This window comes from Papaver somniferum, chromosome 3 (assembly GCF_003573695.1).
Source record: "Papaver somniferum cultivar HN1 chromosome 3, ASM357369v1, whole genome shotgun sequence".
NCBI lineage: Eukaryota > Viridiplantae > Streptophyta > Magnoliopsida > Ranunculales > Papaveraceae > Papaver > Papaver somniferum.
The window spans coordinates 31157707-31175123 of record NC_039360.1 but is presented as its reverse complement, the minus strand read 5'-3'; the positions used below and the strand labels follow the sequence as shown (position 1 = coordinate 31175123).

At 36.3% G+C, this 17417-nt stretch overlaps 1 protein-coding gene and 1 long non-coding RNA gene across 4 annotated transcripts; both read left to right on the top strand.

The window, feature by feature from the left end:
- The first annotated feature begins 7460 nt into the window (after positions 1–7460).
- Positions 7461–10365, top strand: LOC113355734 (reticulon-like protein B8). Of its 3 annotated transcripts, none has more exons than XM_026598670.1 (6): positions 7461–7611; positions 8012–8275; positions 8371–8551; positions 8651–8792; positions 9667–9736; positions 9899–10365. In XM_026598670.1, exons 2-6 carry the CDS (start codon positions 8086–8088, stop codon positions 10066–10068), a joined length of 753 nt encoding a protein of 250 aa, XP_026454455.1. In that variant the 5' UTR covers positions 7461–7611; positions 8012–8085; the 3' UTR covers positions 10069–10365. The 3 variants fall into 3 exon arrangements, with proteins under 3 accessions (XP_026454455.1, XP_026454457.1, XP_026454456.1); XM_026598672.1 differs by having other exon boundaries at positions 7465–7611; positions 8067–8275; XM_026598671.1 differs by lacking the exon at positions 7461–7611 and having other exon boundaries at positions 7647–8275.
- A 783-nt stretch (positions 10366–11148) lies between these two features.
- Positions 11149–12548, top strand: LOC113361090. The gene is made up of 3 exons (XR_003364937.1): positions 11149–11279; positions 11583–11628; positions 12188–12548. It is a non-coding gene; the product is annotated as an uncharacterized LOC113361090 (long non-coding RNA).
- Positions 12549–17417: the final 4869 nt, after the last annotated feature.

Here is a 17417-nt window from a genome sequence, read left to right as displayed (position 1 = left end):
TAGGAAGCTACTTGAGGCTCCATAGTTATAAGATCGAATTCCCCCTAGAGACTAATTAAGATTCAAAGAAGAGACAAATCCACTCTTCGATTAATGTTCTAACATGATGTGAACTCTATGCCGTAAATTTCTATGTTAATTTTTTATTGTACCGATACTTTGGATGTATTCGTTATTATACAAAATTTTGAAAAAAGGGATGCATTTAGTGGTAATATCAATTGAGAAATTCATAATGCATCACCCTCCTACTCTTTTGGTGAAGCCTAAGGAATTGGTTTATACGTATAGTCCACATAGACCGGTTGTATACCTGTATTTGCAAAATATAAATTGAAGCATGCATAAACTCATGGTACATAAACCCATTACATTCCACAATTATAATTTAAACCGTAAGTGCATTAAGTTCATAAACCCATTTTACCATACTCAAATTAAAATCATAATTATCCAAAAAAGTCTTACGATTAAAAACCACTAAAATTTTTAAAAACTTGAACTTATAATATGTTAAATATCTAGCATAAGAGAGAATCAATATCATGAGGCTGCAAAATTTGGAGTAGCGACATATGGAGAAACCACATCACCTTCAGCAGCAACACCTGTATTGGCAACAACAACTTCTGCTTCAGTCATTTCTACCCACAGACTATTCATGTAACCTCCGATCTGCAATTGGATCTCTCATTTTCATGGAAAAACTGATGAGCTCAACCAACTCTTCATATGCAAGCTTGTCAGCTAGTCCCAATGCCTGCTCCAATACGGTCTCCCTGCCAAAGCCGAACTTGTACATACCTCTAGGTACAACAATAGCTGGTTCCCTGTCAACATCCTCTTGTTGGATCGCTAGAGAATGAAAGGCTAAGTGACTGAAGTCCATATATATAAAAAGAAAAAAAATCTTGTGTTAATAAACGGTGTATAATATAATACATGTAATCCGATTTTCTCTTGAAAAACTCACAAGAAATGAAACACCAGGAATCGGTTTATATGATTGTTGATGGTGGATTTTTGACGAAAGTCATATTCGTCAAATCACATCGGAAATTGTGCATCTTTGATCAGTATCGGAATCATAAGAAATTTGCGTCTTCACCTTCCGCAAGAGAAGTGAATTGTAGTTCTGTAACTTCATGAAAGTAATAATATACGTCGGCGACATTAAGGTTTTTGAGGCAAAACTTTCAATGTTCCATATATTTTATGATTAAGCTGAAAGTGTTAGAGCATTGCTCGGTCGAACTCGCATATGTTGATATCTCAAGCATGTTCGTCAATATTAGTGATCAAAACTATATGTCTTGATTTCTAGTTTACTTATGACTAAGTCTCGATCTAGGATAGTCAAGTGTAGTTGAATCTCCAGACTCCATGGCGGTCATCTTACGAAGACGAAGAACTACTCGAGGAATCGGTGGAACTTCATCCGACAAAAAGGTATGTGGAGACTTGAACTTATATATCACTCAAAAGTATATTCTATCTCCTACTCTTGAGACAAAGTCGTTTAAGTATGATAGTTTTCATACATACACATTTGCTATTTCAAGCCGAGTTTACTCGCCTATCTTTTTCTCGAAATATGTGTTGGTAAGATTTTGCTTTAACCATTTTCATCTTTACCCGTGAAGAAAGTCATGATGACGTTTCAATCTTGAAAATAGCTTTGATGACGATAGTCGTGAATAACGATTGTTATAACATTATAGAAGAATGTTTCAATGATTGAAATGTAGAGTTGAGATTACCATCTATGGATATAAGCATATATAATGTGTTCGCACATTAGTGTATAAATCCATGTACCGGAAGCCAAGTGCGTGCATATGTGTGCATGCGGTATTGATGATGGATACAGGTTGGGTACACATACTGGCGGAAGTTTTCCACCGAAAATTTTTGCTGAGTTTGTAGTTTGCAAACTTGTAAACCAGTCACCTTAGGTACGCGTACCCGTACGCGTACCCATGGAAGTTTTCGAACCGAAAATTTCTGCTGAGTTTGTAAACTCAAATATGGTATCTAAGGTACGCATACCCGTAGGCGTACTCAAGCTGGTGATATCTCAAATAGGTAGTTCATGAACTTAAAACAATAAATTATAAGGAATGCAATCTTTGCAAACCATGGCTATATTGTTCATGAATTGATTCAAGTGGATGAAACCGATTTTGTTTCAGTTGTGTCTATGAATAAAGACCTAAGCAATTGAACAACTCTTCAACTAGTTCTTATGAGTCATTTGAACTAGTTATGAGAAAGATGAATACGGTTTATATGAAAGTGCTCATATGGCTAACCATTGGTTAACTATTTTTGAACCAACTAAGTGTACACGTTTAGGTACGGTTACTCAAACCTAAATGAATACATTTCATTTGTGTGTGTGACAAGCTAAGTTTCGATCTAACGGTTGAAAGATATTAGCTTGGTTGAATCAGGTTTTTCATCTAACGGTGAATATTGAATGCTTTGTTACCAAGGTAACTTAGATTGCAAACCCTGATTTGAAAACTATATAAAGGAGACATCTAGCATCTGGAAAAATTAATCCCCGCACCTCCTGTGTGATACTAGTTGGTTTGCTAGAGTCGATTCTCCTTTAACCTTAGGTTTCTTCTCGAGACCCTGTAGGTTAACGACTGAAAGACTTCATTGGGATTGTGAAGCCATACGAAACTACTTTTCTTGTAGTTGAGCGATCTGATCTTGCCATTTTCTATCGTACGAGTTCAACTGAAAGGAGCATCCAAAAGCATGGAAGAACAAGGATATTGAAGTTTGATCAAAGTACGAAAGGGAAGAGAGATAAAATAAGAATAAAATAATAAGATAAGGAATCCGTGAAGGGTAGGCCCACATGGCTATCCGTCCGTCCATGCCGCCGGTTTTAGCCCCCCGCCCCCCCCCCCCTCTTTTTTCTTTATTTTATTTTTATATTATTATATTTTTATTTAGTATTGGATAAAGAGTATTATTACAAAAAATTAGTAGGAAGCCTAACAAGCTAAGCTCCAACAACGTACTACTACATTAGTTAAACAGGTTGGGCCTCTTGAGGAACCATCCAAGAGAGTTGAAATAGATAAGGGGCTGATTATATCACAAGGGGAGTTGATTATCTTTTTTCCCTCATTATTATTATTATAACAGGTGCCAACATGGGATTTTATTAAGAAGAAAGATTATTACACTGAAACAACATGGAGTCTAGCTATAAGCTAAGCACCCACACCTCTTTGAATAATAGTAAGCCTATGAAATGTAGAATCGCCTACTTTGTTGTTGAGATAATGACTTGCTAGGCAATTATTCAGTCTCTTAAGAAAAATAATTACATCCTCCCCTAATTCCCCTAAATTTGAGGCAATTAAGACACCAAACTCGTACCCATGAGTTATACATTTAGTTAAATTCTTGTTACGTTTGCGAGTGATAGATGCAAAGATAGCTTGCCCGGGTATATAATTACCACTTTTTGTGAAATTTGAAACCACTGTGACATCGAAGCATGTGTCCTTTCCATTTTTTATCAGCTGGTCGTAAAGATGTTCCATATGAGAGAAATCCCAAATTGGATTCCTTCCTAGCCGCTACTCCTTCCTTATAACACATGTTGGCTAAAGCGTCTCGAACTAAATCGTGTCTGAATTTAAGGCCCACGTCACTCGCACAATGAAGAGCGTGATCTCCGTATTTGTCCATTCTCTGCCACAAAAGGAACAAATGTATGCCTAAACGATATTGCAAGATGGACCTAAACTGACGGGGACCGACACTTTGGTTCAAACCTTCGATAGGCATTGCCTTAAGGAAATCTTGTGCATGGTCATTCTTAACACTCTGTAACAGAAAGGAGTCACGCGCGTACATTAATAAGTTGGTGTGTAAATTCTTCTTCACATCGTCAAAGTACAATACTTCCAACGATTTCATTGGATAGGGGGAAGCATCAGTTACACTGAAGGTGGAAGAAAATAAGCCACAGACCTGTTGAAATTTGTCCAAAGATTGTTGAAATACTGAACACGCTGCTGAAATATCAATGGATATTAAAATGGTGCTCTGCAAAGTACGTGTTCGGATACACGGTTCTAAGTAGCAGTAATGAACGGTGTCGGAAATCGTCTAGACCCCCAGGCCCCCATCTTTAATAGGTAGTATGGTTATTCGTTGTTGCAGCGGACCAAATCCTGCCCCATCGCCAGTAACATGATGGCGTAGAAACTGGATAAGGTGATTGTCAAAGGCAGCAGCAGCTTATTGTAGCACCAAGGGATTGCTAGTGCGCATGGTGAAGTATAACTTTGATATACCCACACAATTGCACAAGAGAAGCAATTCAGAATGTGGATCATGAAGTGTTTTGACGTGGTTCATTAATTGTACAGTTTTGTCTACTCTCTGAAGAACCAAGTTGCTGCAGAAATCCATATCCAAACTAACAGGGCCTCCTAAAAGTCTCACTCCTTATGACGTCCTTCTGATGCTAAGAAGGAAGACCTTCTGTGTAGTTCTTCGTGGATCTGAAGATGGCCAGAAAACCTCCATTTTACTGATATTTAAGTATAACCCTATATGAACTCCCTTCACTTGTATTTTCTTTTTCAATACCTTAGAAACCTTCATAGTGTCGCCGATGATAGTGCCATCGTTTAAATACCAAGCATGGAGTTCAAGGTTGTATTCAGCTGAAATTTTCTTCACAAGCGAATGTAAGGTAAGCGCAAAGAGAAATGGACCCAGTGGGTCTCCTTGTTGCACTCCGTGATCCAAGGAAAGGGTAGATTCATTTTAGTACAGTCGGTAAGGTTTGACACAACAAAATTATACCAACCTATAAATGATTGGACATGTCTTCCCGACTTCATTAAGCATGGATGTTCTATCAACTAAGTTGAAAGTATTTTGGAAGTCAATAAGAAACATAGTGAGGTTGGTCCGTGCACCTTTATATATCAGCATTTTTTTCACTGAATGGAGTATTCCTTCACCATCGCAAGGGATGCCAATACCAAACTGATAATCCCCTAAATATGCAGACATTTATTTGGTCACGAAAGTAGCAGCGATATTAGAGCAAAGCCTTCTCCATATAGTGCTAACAAAAATTGGCGTAACACCACCATCTGGTTTAAGTAGAGGGGTCAGGGGCGTGCTAGCAATGAATTCTCCCAGAACTGGATGACATTGACCTAACAGCCACAAGTTTACAACACCTTCCATGGACGAAAGAAGTTCGTATGCTACAGTGGCTGCTGCACCACTCAAGGCATCCAGTAAGTCTTGTGATTGAAGTCCGTCTCTTCCACAAGAAGTACCTTTGGTAAAACTTCAAAGGCCGTTCAAAACAGCCTTGGCATCGACCACTACAGCCGTGGAATTGATGGAGACTGGAGGAGTAATTGGAGGTGGTGCTGGGGGTGTTTTTCCTGAAGTATACGGAGAGTGTCAGGTCTGGATAGTGCAACACCATTAGAGGAGAGTATGAGAATTGCTGCGGTGTAGTGGCCGTAACTTAACTTCTTTTTTGCAAGCTTGCACATTGGATTTCTGCTTCTTTTTGTTGTGGTACTTCTTCCTTTGAGTATGAGTACATAAAATTAATAATTGTTGAATGATGGTGATGCAACCATTTAGCTCATTCCACTTGGCCAAGGCCTGATTAATAGAAGAAGTCTGTAATCTCTTTCTTGTGCCTGATCTCTCTTCCATAAAACTCTTGGGAGTATATAGATTGAGAGTACATAAAGGAAGAAAAAGAAGTTGTATCCATGGAATTAAGTCATAGGGATTGGCCAGTACCTTATCCATGGATTCCTTTAGAGTTCTCGAGAAGTTCAATCGATATTATGGTGGGATGCTTGCTACTTGGGTGAATTGTTTCTGAAAAAGTAAGTTAAGACCCTTTCCCAAGCATAACAAAAAGTTGCATGTGAGTGAATCCTTTCCATGCAACATTCTTTGCATTCTTCGGTTGGGAAGTGACTGTCCACCATGTGCCTGTAGATTGAACTCTTAGCAAAACCCCTACCATTAACACCGTTGTGACAATTGTCAAAAGTTTTGAAGGGACAATGATAAGATGAATCATCTGTGAGTTCTGAGTTTATGTAGGGTATTTGATCATGGGAAGAAACAAACAAACTGTTAGAAGAAGAGGAAAAAGATCCTCTTCGGGATGGATCAGAAACTCCTACAGATGAAGAGGATCTTGTTCTCGGCATACTGCAGAGAACAATACCTGTATTAATCGTCCTGAGTCGGAAAAAAAATAATCCAAAAACTAGATAAGAATAGAATTGTATTTATATGAGTTAATATTTGGGTTAATTTGAGGCTAGACTGGTCACTTTGCCATATTTAGACACTCCATAGCCATTTGCACTAATTGAGAGAAGAAATTGATAGGCCTCGAATAAAACCCCTTGGCCTCAAACTAGGAGGGCAAGAGAATGGTTTATAATTCGTTTGGAAACAAAGTATAAAAGTATGAGCTAAAAATAACTTACGAAAGCAAAGAAGACTGAAGTAATTTGTTTTTGCTCATAACTTATGAGATCGACTTATATTTCCCGGCATCCAAACATCCAAGGGCGGCTTAAATTTAAAGTTCCTGTACTGGGTATTGGTTTTACAAGCCAAAGTCTATTATTAATTGCATTTTGAACTCCAAGATGCCAGACACAATTCCTAGTCTGAATTTTCACTTCTATCTCACAATATGGACAGAGAATTTGACTAGGTTGCATCTAGTTCTACTGATGGTGCATGTTGTAAAGATTACGAGGTGTTATAAATTGTAATACGATTCTTTTTTTCTAATCTTTTGGTTTTATGTGTATTTTTTTTTTCTTGCACCTCCTCTCCTCTCTTAAAATCCTAAACTCCGCCCCTACAAACGTCCACCTCTAAAAATCAAACAATATCTATTTGTTGAAGTTTTTGTTTTGTTTTAACTTAGAGCTTGGGCGGATGGCTTTTACTTCCGGAGAATCAGAAACAATGGCTTTTACCCTTTTACTTCCGAAAAAACAGAAACACTTTGTTTTTTACTTATGTTGCCAAACATGTTTGGTTGTTGGTCACGTTACCCAAACGACAACCTCCCAACCATCATTCCATAACGTCCACGAAAACAAATCACTAACTTTACACAATGGGGTCCCATTATCACAAGTTTTAGCCAATTGGTGCGGTGGTGACAGAGACAGTCTCTGTAATATTATTCCTCCCAATGCCCGAATAGCACAATACACGTGATAAAGAAATTCGATATAAACAATAAATCTTGACGCTTCACACTTTTCCTGATCATCATCACGCTAATCCCATATTTTAACACAAGTGGTTAGCAAATCTCTAGATAGATTAAACGCCCAGATTACGACTCTTACGGACTTGAGTCAACTATCTTTTCACTTAAAAAGTTTGACTAGATTAAATAAATTTATTTCCGCCTTTATATAATGCCTGATTCATTTCAGCACGCCATTATCGTTTTCTTCTACGTTAAAAACCAGAACCCGATATCAAAACTTCACGCAACTCTCATCAATCAATCAATCACTCTCTGAAGAATCTCTAAGACCTCACCTGGTTAGTATTCTTGATCTTCAGATTGTTCTTTTTCTTTGATTATTAACTGAGATAATTTTTCAGAAATTATGAAGAACTGATTATTGTTTGAGATTTTTGTAAATAATTTTTGTTCGGAATTGAATTAGTTTTAGTTGTATTCAGTTTACTGTTGAATGTGATTCCAATTTGACTTAAAAGTGAAGTAGGAATGAAATATAGATACTCTTTTATGTGATTTCCTTTCTTTTTGAACTTTCAATTGTAAACTTTTGACCTTTTTAATGATCTACTTTTGGGAAAAAATTGGATTGATGAATGAGTGAGTTGGGATTGGATTGGATTGGACTATGTGTGTAAAGAATTTTTGATTAGGCTGTTGCTAAAATAGATGTGATGAGATTGAGATGTGTGCATGTAGATTGAACTAAGGTTCTTGAGCTTATTATCTGAGGTTGGATTTATTTGGTTTTGAGGATAATTGGAAAAATCAAAATGCCGGAAGGAATAACAGCGGAGAATCTATTGAACAACATAATGGATACGTTTGCTGATAGAGATAGTGTACCAAAGCATAAAACAGTATCATTCTTTGAGGAAGAAAAAACAAATTCAGTATCATGTCAATTGAATAGACTCTTTGGACGTGAGAAGCCAGTACATCACCTTCTCGGTGGTGGAAAATGTAAGCAAAGTTATTATTTTGTGGTACTCAGTTTTCGTATCTTGGTTATGTTGCTTCGTTCATGCTTTACTGATCGATTTTGTTTGACTATGTAGCTGCCGATGTGTTGTTATGGAGGAACAAGAAGATCTCGGCAAGTGTCATATCTGGGGCTACGTTCATTTGGGTGCTCTTTGAATGGCTTGAGTATAACTTTTTGTCACTTATCTTCCTTGGTTTAGCTCTTGGCATGCTTGCTCAATTTCTATGGTCAAATGCTTCAGGGTTGCTCAACAGGTAAACTGGGTAAACATGCCCTCACCTGCCCACCCCACCCAACCCAGTTGGGTAATGTATGTCTCCTAACTGATACTGATTATTGGCCTCCTACAACAGGTCCCCGTCCAGACCGCCTCGTCTTGTTCTGCCTAAGGAGGTATTTGTCAACATAGCCATGACAGTCGGTGCTGAAGTTAACCGATTCTTAGGGTTTCTTCAGGATGTTGCAACCGGAGGAAACTTGAAGCAGTTTCTTGCGGTAAGTTTCAATAACACCCTTCCTAGCCTTTTCACTAATTCTAAAGCAAGTGGGGTAAAAACACTCTGCAGGATAGATATACTCTCCTTCAATATGTCAAAGGCCAAAAAATTTCCCTGATTTCAGTAAATTATTTTACCAACTTTGCAGTTAGCATGACAAATAGAAAATCTACTATAATCAGTAAGGAAAAGATCCCCTTTCAGATCTGAAGTTTATCCTTAGTGTCTTTGCCATATGCCTCAATTATATATCGGTTAGTTCAGGGGTGCATTAACTTCAGCTCACACTACGAAACGTCACCTAATCTACATGACATTTTATAGTTTAAAGAGAGCCCTGCTATCATTCCCCTGCACCTCTGCCAGTTTTTGGGTCGGATTGATGCTTATTTGTGATCCGCTTGCTGGTTTGGCTTCCCGTTATTTAGGTCTGTCTAGGTGAAAATTGCTCTCCAAGTTGTCTTAGATGTAGGATTTGATTCCTATGGGAACAACTAGAGTTGGCTTAGGATTTTATTCCTAGTACAAAAACAAGAGTCTTACTTTAATTAGAATGACGGCCTGAAATGTGACATTGGCACATACTGGATATTTAGCGCCCGAAGCTTAATTGTAAAGCTCACATCACATAATTGTGCTAACGGGACCATCATCTCTGCAAGAGTTATCTTAATCCCCCCATGGGCAAATGATGGCCTGAAATGTGCTAGTCGAAGTTCATAAAATTGTGGGTTGCTTGCTATATTTATATAATTATATTTCTGTTCTCCTTTCCCACCCTACTTTCTAGTGTACAAGTGCTAGATCATACTGCTATAATATGCTACTTAAACTTCACTAATGCATACTGTGTTGAACTTGGAATAAATCAGATTGTAATGAGCTTGTGGGTTGCTGCTATCATAGGAAGCTGGGTTAATTTTCTGACAGTCCTGTATATTGGTGAGCGACCTTGCTTCTACTCTGTACCTTAAAACTATCTGCACATGGTGCAGATGGATATAGCTGTTACTGATTATCCCATGCCAAATCCACATTCCATCGTCAAATACTTTATTTTTTGCACTGTATTGAAGTGTATTTTCTTGTGGTATATATATGTAGGATTCATTGCTGCCCATACTCTTCCGGTGCTTTATGAGAGGTATGATGACCAAGTGGACAATTTCGTTTATAATTTTCTCGGACAGCTTCAACACCACTACTTTAAAGTTGATGCTAGTGTACGTAGCAAAATGTCAAACAGAAAGCTAGGCAGAAGGAAAAGTGAATAAACTTGGGCAATGTATTCATCCATCAGCTAGTTTCCCTTGGCATCTCATTGTAGTTTGTTCTGTAAACCCTATTACTGATAATGGTGACTTATCTCTGTATATGTAGTGAACTTCATTGCAGATTCCCTCAATTAAAATAACTTCTGATTAAGTTATCAAGGCAAACATATTTTATGAAGGTTGTGAAATGAACTGGGAAGGTTTGTTTTCCCTATAAATGCAGTTGTACAGCAGCTAAACAATCTCAGATAGGGTGTCCGCATTTTTTTTATAATATAAATGAGTTATAAATCAGCAGCCATAGAGCTTGATTCAGTTCGGCTTAATTGACTTTGTGATGCCTAAATTTATTGACTACATATAAAGCAAGTTTTAAAATTCTAAAGGGAAAGATTTCCCGTGACTTGTTGCTAGGGCTGAACAAAACCGACTCGACCCGCCGACCCGACCCGCATCCGACCAAAAAAAAAAAAAAAACCCACACCCGACCCGACCCGACCCACTTAGGCATGGGTCGATTATGGGTGAGACGCTTGAAAACCCACCGTATGTTGGGTCGGTTGCGGGTAGAAACTTTTTTCACCCGAACCGACCCACCCACCCGCCCAATATTCCTTAGTATTTTTTAGCCCTTAGATTATCTATCCTAGAATGAATCTCAGCCATTGCTTGACGATATAAAAAACCTAACCCTAAGCAATCGCTGCACATCGTCGCCCATCGGCCTCTTCTAGTCTTCTTCTCTTCTTCTCAGAGACTCTTCTAACTTTTTGCTTCGTCGGTCCGTTCGTGCGCTGACAAAGGAAGTTCCTTGTTCTTGAATCTTGATTAATGAATTGAAGGTATGAATCAACTTAAAATTTTTCTTGTTCCTGGTTTGGGTACTTCAATTGTTAAGATTGTTCTAATTTGTGAATTTTCTATCTATGTGGTTTTACTGAGAAACAATAGTGGCAAGTGTAAAAACCCTTATGCCTACATGAACGAAGTATGTATGTTCTTGTTAGTTTTGTAGTGGAAAAACCCTAATCTCCTCTGTCTCTTGTCTTTTGCAATTAAATGTTTATCCAGAAATGTATTTAACTTTTTGTCTTGTGTAAGTTGATTTTGTTCTACGTTTGTTCATAGATAGCCTTGAAGAAGTTCGCAAACAGAAGGGATATCAGTTATGCAGTTATGGTGCTCGACCAACTAACCCATCCTTCGTTATAGTAAGTTCGTGTTTCAATTTTCCTTATAATTTTTTAATTTGATCAGCAAAAAAAAAAATCCATTATAGGAAAAGGGGAAAATTTTTCCTTATAATTAGATTTGAGCATATGCAAGTTCCTCCAGCAAAATTGACGGAGAATCGTTTATAAACTCGCCACTTACGAAATAATAGTGAGGACTGTGAGAGTAGGAAAAGAACAGTTTGTGAACCCCTTTTTTGAGACTGTAAATATGATTTTTTATATTATGACATTTATATAAAGCTACAGGTATTCACACTTTGTTTTGGTATGATATTGTAGGTTTACGACCCTTAACGTAAGCCCGACGGTTTAAGACGATTTCAAGGTAATTTTTCTGCTAGCAGAAAATCAAGTAGTATGGTTCATTCGATTTGTAAAGCAAGATTAATTACATACCTCAATAAAGAAAACATTTTGGTATTTACTTTTTGGTTCATAAAGAATAGACAACAAAATGAACATCATTAAGAAGTAATACACTCCTACGCTCAACCTTAACATCCTCGACTAACAATTTTCAACGTGTACAATTTGGAAAAAAAAGAAGAAATACATTTTCTTATACATTTGGTTCAATCAAATAGTGCATAGATGGATAGGAGTGTGCGGAATAATAAGGAGGTTTATAAAATATAAGAACATATCCATATCTGTTGTGCTGGTGGTAGTATCATTTTGAGCTGAAGCCTTACTTCTATTGAGCTGAAGCCTTACTTCCAGTAGTTTATTTTGCACTAGAGGTGGCATTTTTTTTTTGAATTTATTAATTTCTTTACAGACATTTCAGTGCATTTTATACCCTGTAACTTAGACCCTTGTGCTGTTTACAAGGGTGTTAGAGGTTGAAAATGAAGTGACTTAATCAATCTTCATTGTGTGTGCAGGTTTTACTATTTGACTAGGTGTCTCTGAATTCAGTTGGCGGATTGCGAGATCTGAGGTGGAAAGGTACTTGGCTGAACCGATATACACCCCCACCAATGACAATGCTGCTTTTGATATATTACAGTGGTGGAAGGTTAATGCTGCGAGGTTTGACATTTTTCCACTCATGGCTAAAGATGTATTTGCTGTTCCCGTTTCTTCCGTTGCTTCAGAATCAGCATTTAGTACCGGAAAAAGAATTTTGGATCATTTTCGAAGTTCCTTAAAGCCTAAGACACTTGAGGCCTTAATTTTGTTGCAAAATTGATTACGTTCACCAATAGACATGGATTCTTCTACCCTTGGAATCGAGGAGGAGGAGATTGATATTGCTGAGTCTGGTATGTCTAAATTTTCCTAGTCTCTTCTGATGCTTATTATTTGTATGTTGGTTTAAATGCATCTTAGACACAAGTGTCGATCTGTTTTCAGTATATCAGAGATGTTTTCTATTTCATTCATTCTAATTATTCATTTCGCTTGCAGAGTTATTTGGTGACCTTGCTGCTTCTTCCATCATCATAAATTCATAGATGATTGATTCTTATTGGCTTAGACAAGGTAATGACGCCAAGGGAAGGGTCAAGGGACTCATTGTCAGTAGCTTGATGTTTAATCTTTTGTTTCTCTGTTTCACTTTCATCTTTGTTTTGTAAACATTTTTAAGTAACTTGAAGAGACTAACTTCAGTATGATGTTTAATTTTCTACACTTGAAATTTTGAATTATATATGATACAAATATTATGCAATTTATGGCGGATAACCCGCCACCCGACCCAACCCGCATATGGTGGATCGGGTGAAAACCGACACACTGTTATGGTGGGTTGGGTGTGGGTAACAAGATCAATTACCCACCAGCAGTGGGTTGGGTAGTGGGTAAGGCCAAACCCGACCCAACCCGACCCATGTGCAGCCCTACTTGTTGCCTAAAAAAACTTTCGCAATTTATAAGGTTGACATGTTGTTCAAATTAACGGATCATGGTGCATCCCTACGTACTGGTCATTTTTATTAACAAGTTAAGACCAATTTTTTCTTATATGTAGTTCCTATATGAAATATTCATATATGGAAGTTCTTGTAGCCACGGTAATGCTATGAACTGACACAGATCACAAACCCTTTACATAGGCTGTACGAACCGGCATACAATTCAACGGTTACTTTTGCAGTGGATTTAGTACAATTTTATGTCTTGCTTATGGGTCTTTGGAACAGCCTGGAGATAACAATGGACAATTGGGGGCCAACTGGCTACCAAAACTTATTTATCTATATATTTAAGAGAAGATTCAAAAAATTCTTTCTTAGAGTGGAGTGTTTTGGGGATTTGCCTCATCTTATCTTCAATCCCGATTCCACTTTGAAATTGGAAATCCTCTTATATCGAAGATGATATTATTTGAAAAAGTGGGGGTCTAACAACCACACCCAGTATTTCGCTTAGTAAACTGTATGGATTAAACCATAATAATATTCCAAGAGTGAAAACTCGATCAAAGAATAATACTAAAGAGTTTATCTCTTACTCAACACAATCAATGGTTAACCAGAAGCAAGTCCGTAAACCTGATTTTAGTGTGAAGTTCTTGAGCCAAAATCTTTTGTGTTAATCACAACCTATTCAATATCCACCGTGTATAAACCTCTTTAAGCAACAATCACTAAAGGAATATTTCAACACGGTGTCCACTTGAAACAGGGTTAGTCCGAACTGGTCTAACAATGTGAAAATAACAAAATCAATTGTTCAAGATCAATCAAGTCTTATCCAACAAACAAGGTCAGATTTAATGACTATGATTGATTAACGTACAACCTGTATTATTTCAATTATATAAATAAAACATAATGCGGAAAAGAAATAACACAAACACCAGAAATTTTGTTAACGAGGAAACCGCAAATGCAGAAAAACCCCGGGACCTAGTCCAGAATAAACACACACTGATAATAAGTTGTTATACCAATTTCCTACTACCTATTCGGACTAGATGTAATACCTGCTCCAGCTGTATTCAAGCACTCAATAAAACTCCTAGCACAACGCCGATTGTGTTTAGGAATTCTCCTTGTAAATCTTCTAGCAGAACCCAAGGTTCTCTTTAGAAGATACATCAACACGATTGATACGATTCGATTTTTTGTTTGCACAAAACACCGACTTGATTTCCCTTTAGATGTGAATCAAGGTTTTGGAAATCTTGTGTTTATTTTGATATAAAAAATTACTAGGTAAAAGTAATATCAAAACAAACCTGTAGATTAGGGTTTTAACTTACAATCAGTATACGTACACACAAGGAATCCTTGAACTGATTTCCGTAAGTGAATTTGGGCGATTCCAAAGATCAATTTCCAATTTAAGAAAACCCTAATAATTCTACAACAAGAACAACTAGATAAATTTAGAGATATCTTGTTAAAACTTCTTAAGGATTTTTACGAGATACATTAATCGAAGTTTTCTTTCTAGCTTCTGATTTCGACTAACAAGTGTTGGTATACGATCGAGAACTGAAATCTATCAAACCTAGGGTTTATGATCAACAACTCTTGAATGGTTTTATATTAGAAGGGAAAACCTTAGAATAGACAAGAGGTGAAAAACCTAGATTACGAGTTGTGTGATCAATCACGAAGATTAAATCCAACTCGGCTTTGTGATCCCCAATACAAAGACTTTTATCTCACTCTTGTTCACGAAGAACAGAAGACATGGAAACAACCTGCAAAGCTTACGCCAATTTTCCAAAGGGGATGAAAAACATGTAGCACTCATGAACCCTTATTTATAGTGAAACATAGCTTGAAAACTAAAAACTATTTTCCTTTTTTCAAGACTCTCCTAATTTTGGGAGTCTTTCCTAAGTTACAACTCTTGCCAAAATAATTAATTAGTAAATATTGTATTTATGTGAATAAATCACATTTTAACTTAGGAAGGAATTTAAAGTTATCACAAACACTTTAATATGATAATCAAATATGTTTGGATTAATAGCCAACTTGCCTAGATAAGGAAACATCACCAATATGACTAAAAAAGACTTCTAGTCACGTAATTGGGACCAAGTCCGTGAGCTGTTACAAACAGCACATGGATTGTTTCCTACTAACGAACTGTAACAATTACAACAACACTTATAATTGTTACTTTAATAATGACTCATAACTTCATCGTTATAACTCGGAATTGAGTGATTCTTGGCTCGTTGGATTCATAAGCTCATTCACTATAACATGAGATTCTTTATAAGGATAAAGGTTATTGTCTCCAAGTTCATGAATCAAATAACCTCAAGTATACAGTAGAACTTCGTTAAATTAATAACTTCGCTAAGATAATATTTTTTGCCAGTCCCGACTTGGGCCAGTGTACTAAATTAATAACCTCGGTAAATTATAAGATAATAAAAATTTTAAGTTTCTAATAGGGCCAAATTAATATATAAATTAATAATTAGTGTGATAACATTATAACATGGTGTCTATTAAATTATGCATCTACGGTTATTTGTTTTTGTTCACACTTATAATACATTTAGACTTCATCTCTTTATTTTTTTTGTACTCCCTTGAAGAGTTTCGAAATGATTTTATTATGTTTTTTTTTTTAAATTATAACATTAAAGTATATACATTTAAACACAAATATTCCATAAAATAATTAGAAAATAATTTGAATTGAAAATTAAGTCTCCAGATATTTGGTAGCACACATTTTGTTTTAGAAATTTAAAATTAAATTTAGTATGCTTCGATATAATAATAACTTATTAATTTATCGATAAATTAATACTTCACTAAATTGATAGAATTTAGCAGTCCCAAGACTATTAATTTGTCGAAGTTTTACTGTATATACATAAATGTACATTTACCGTCATTGGAATTGTTCCATAGAGTGAACATTTATCTTGATAGATTAGAAAGGTAGAATTGAACAAGAATCCAAATGAAATCAATCACATACCTTTGTTGATGAAGTACTTGTCGATGTCTTCTTATAGTCTTCAATCTTCAATCTTCATCCTTTAAGGATAGCTTCGATTCAACTTCTTAGACCTAATCTAGTCCGAAACTATCTTTAGTATGCTAAATCAAGAATGAATTTTGGCAACTAAAATTGACAACTAACTTGACATATCAACGCTAGTGGGTTCAACCGAGAAGTGCTCTAACAATCTCCCCAATTTTAGTGACAAAACCATTTTACAAATGGATTGTACTTGTTAAAAGCATTACAGCTCCAAATCCTACATGCTTGATTTCCTTGGTTCTTCAACTATGCAAATGTGTTCATCATGTACTTGTTGAAGATCCATCATAGTATTATTACACAACATCAAAGTTCAATTGTATCACAACTTTGACAATAATACTACGGTGATATGTATCACTCCCCCTTAGTCCATACTTCATCTCATAGTGAAAACCACTCCCCCTTACATAGTGATCTGTAAACCATATGTAGGTAGTGTGAACTACAAAATAATTCTCCCCCTTTTTGTCAATATAAATTGGCAAAGGTACGACAACTGGTGGGATCCTAATGAAATTTTCATAGAGGAACTTCTTGACGAAAGGAAAACGTATCAACTTTACTTTAGATGATATCACAGAGTCGAAACTTAGTGACTTCATCAAGGAGTTTATTAAGATACAAGTTAACCCCTAGATGTTCTACAAACGCTTCTCCCTTCAAAGATATATAAATTAAGCACAAGTTCATTTAAGAACTCTCCCCCATAAAATGTCATTCCCGAAAGAACAACAAGAGTGACCTTACTCCAGAGATAAGGATTTATATGATGGATTTTAGAAACCCCACAAGGAGATATGAACTAAGAACTAATCATTGAAAGTCTCTCATGAGATCATGTTACTAACAATAGAACTATCTCATGGTAATAATACACAATATGTAATCATGAAGATCAAGTATTGTGATCATCTTTTCTAAGATACAAACTTGTATAAACAAGAATTGATATGCTTAGAAGGAAGAATAACTCTTTTCCATAAGGATTTACACCAAGAATGGTTACCATAAGAGTATGAAAAAGATTCTTTGACAATAAAACCAACATCCAATGGTTTTGATTATTGCTTCTAACCTGTTATGCTTAAGAATTTTTAATCACAAATCAAGTTAGGTAATTAAGAATCATACTCGTGGTAT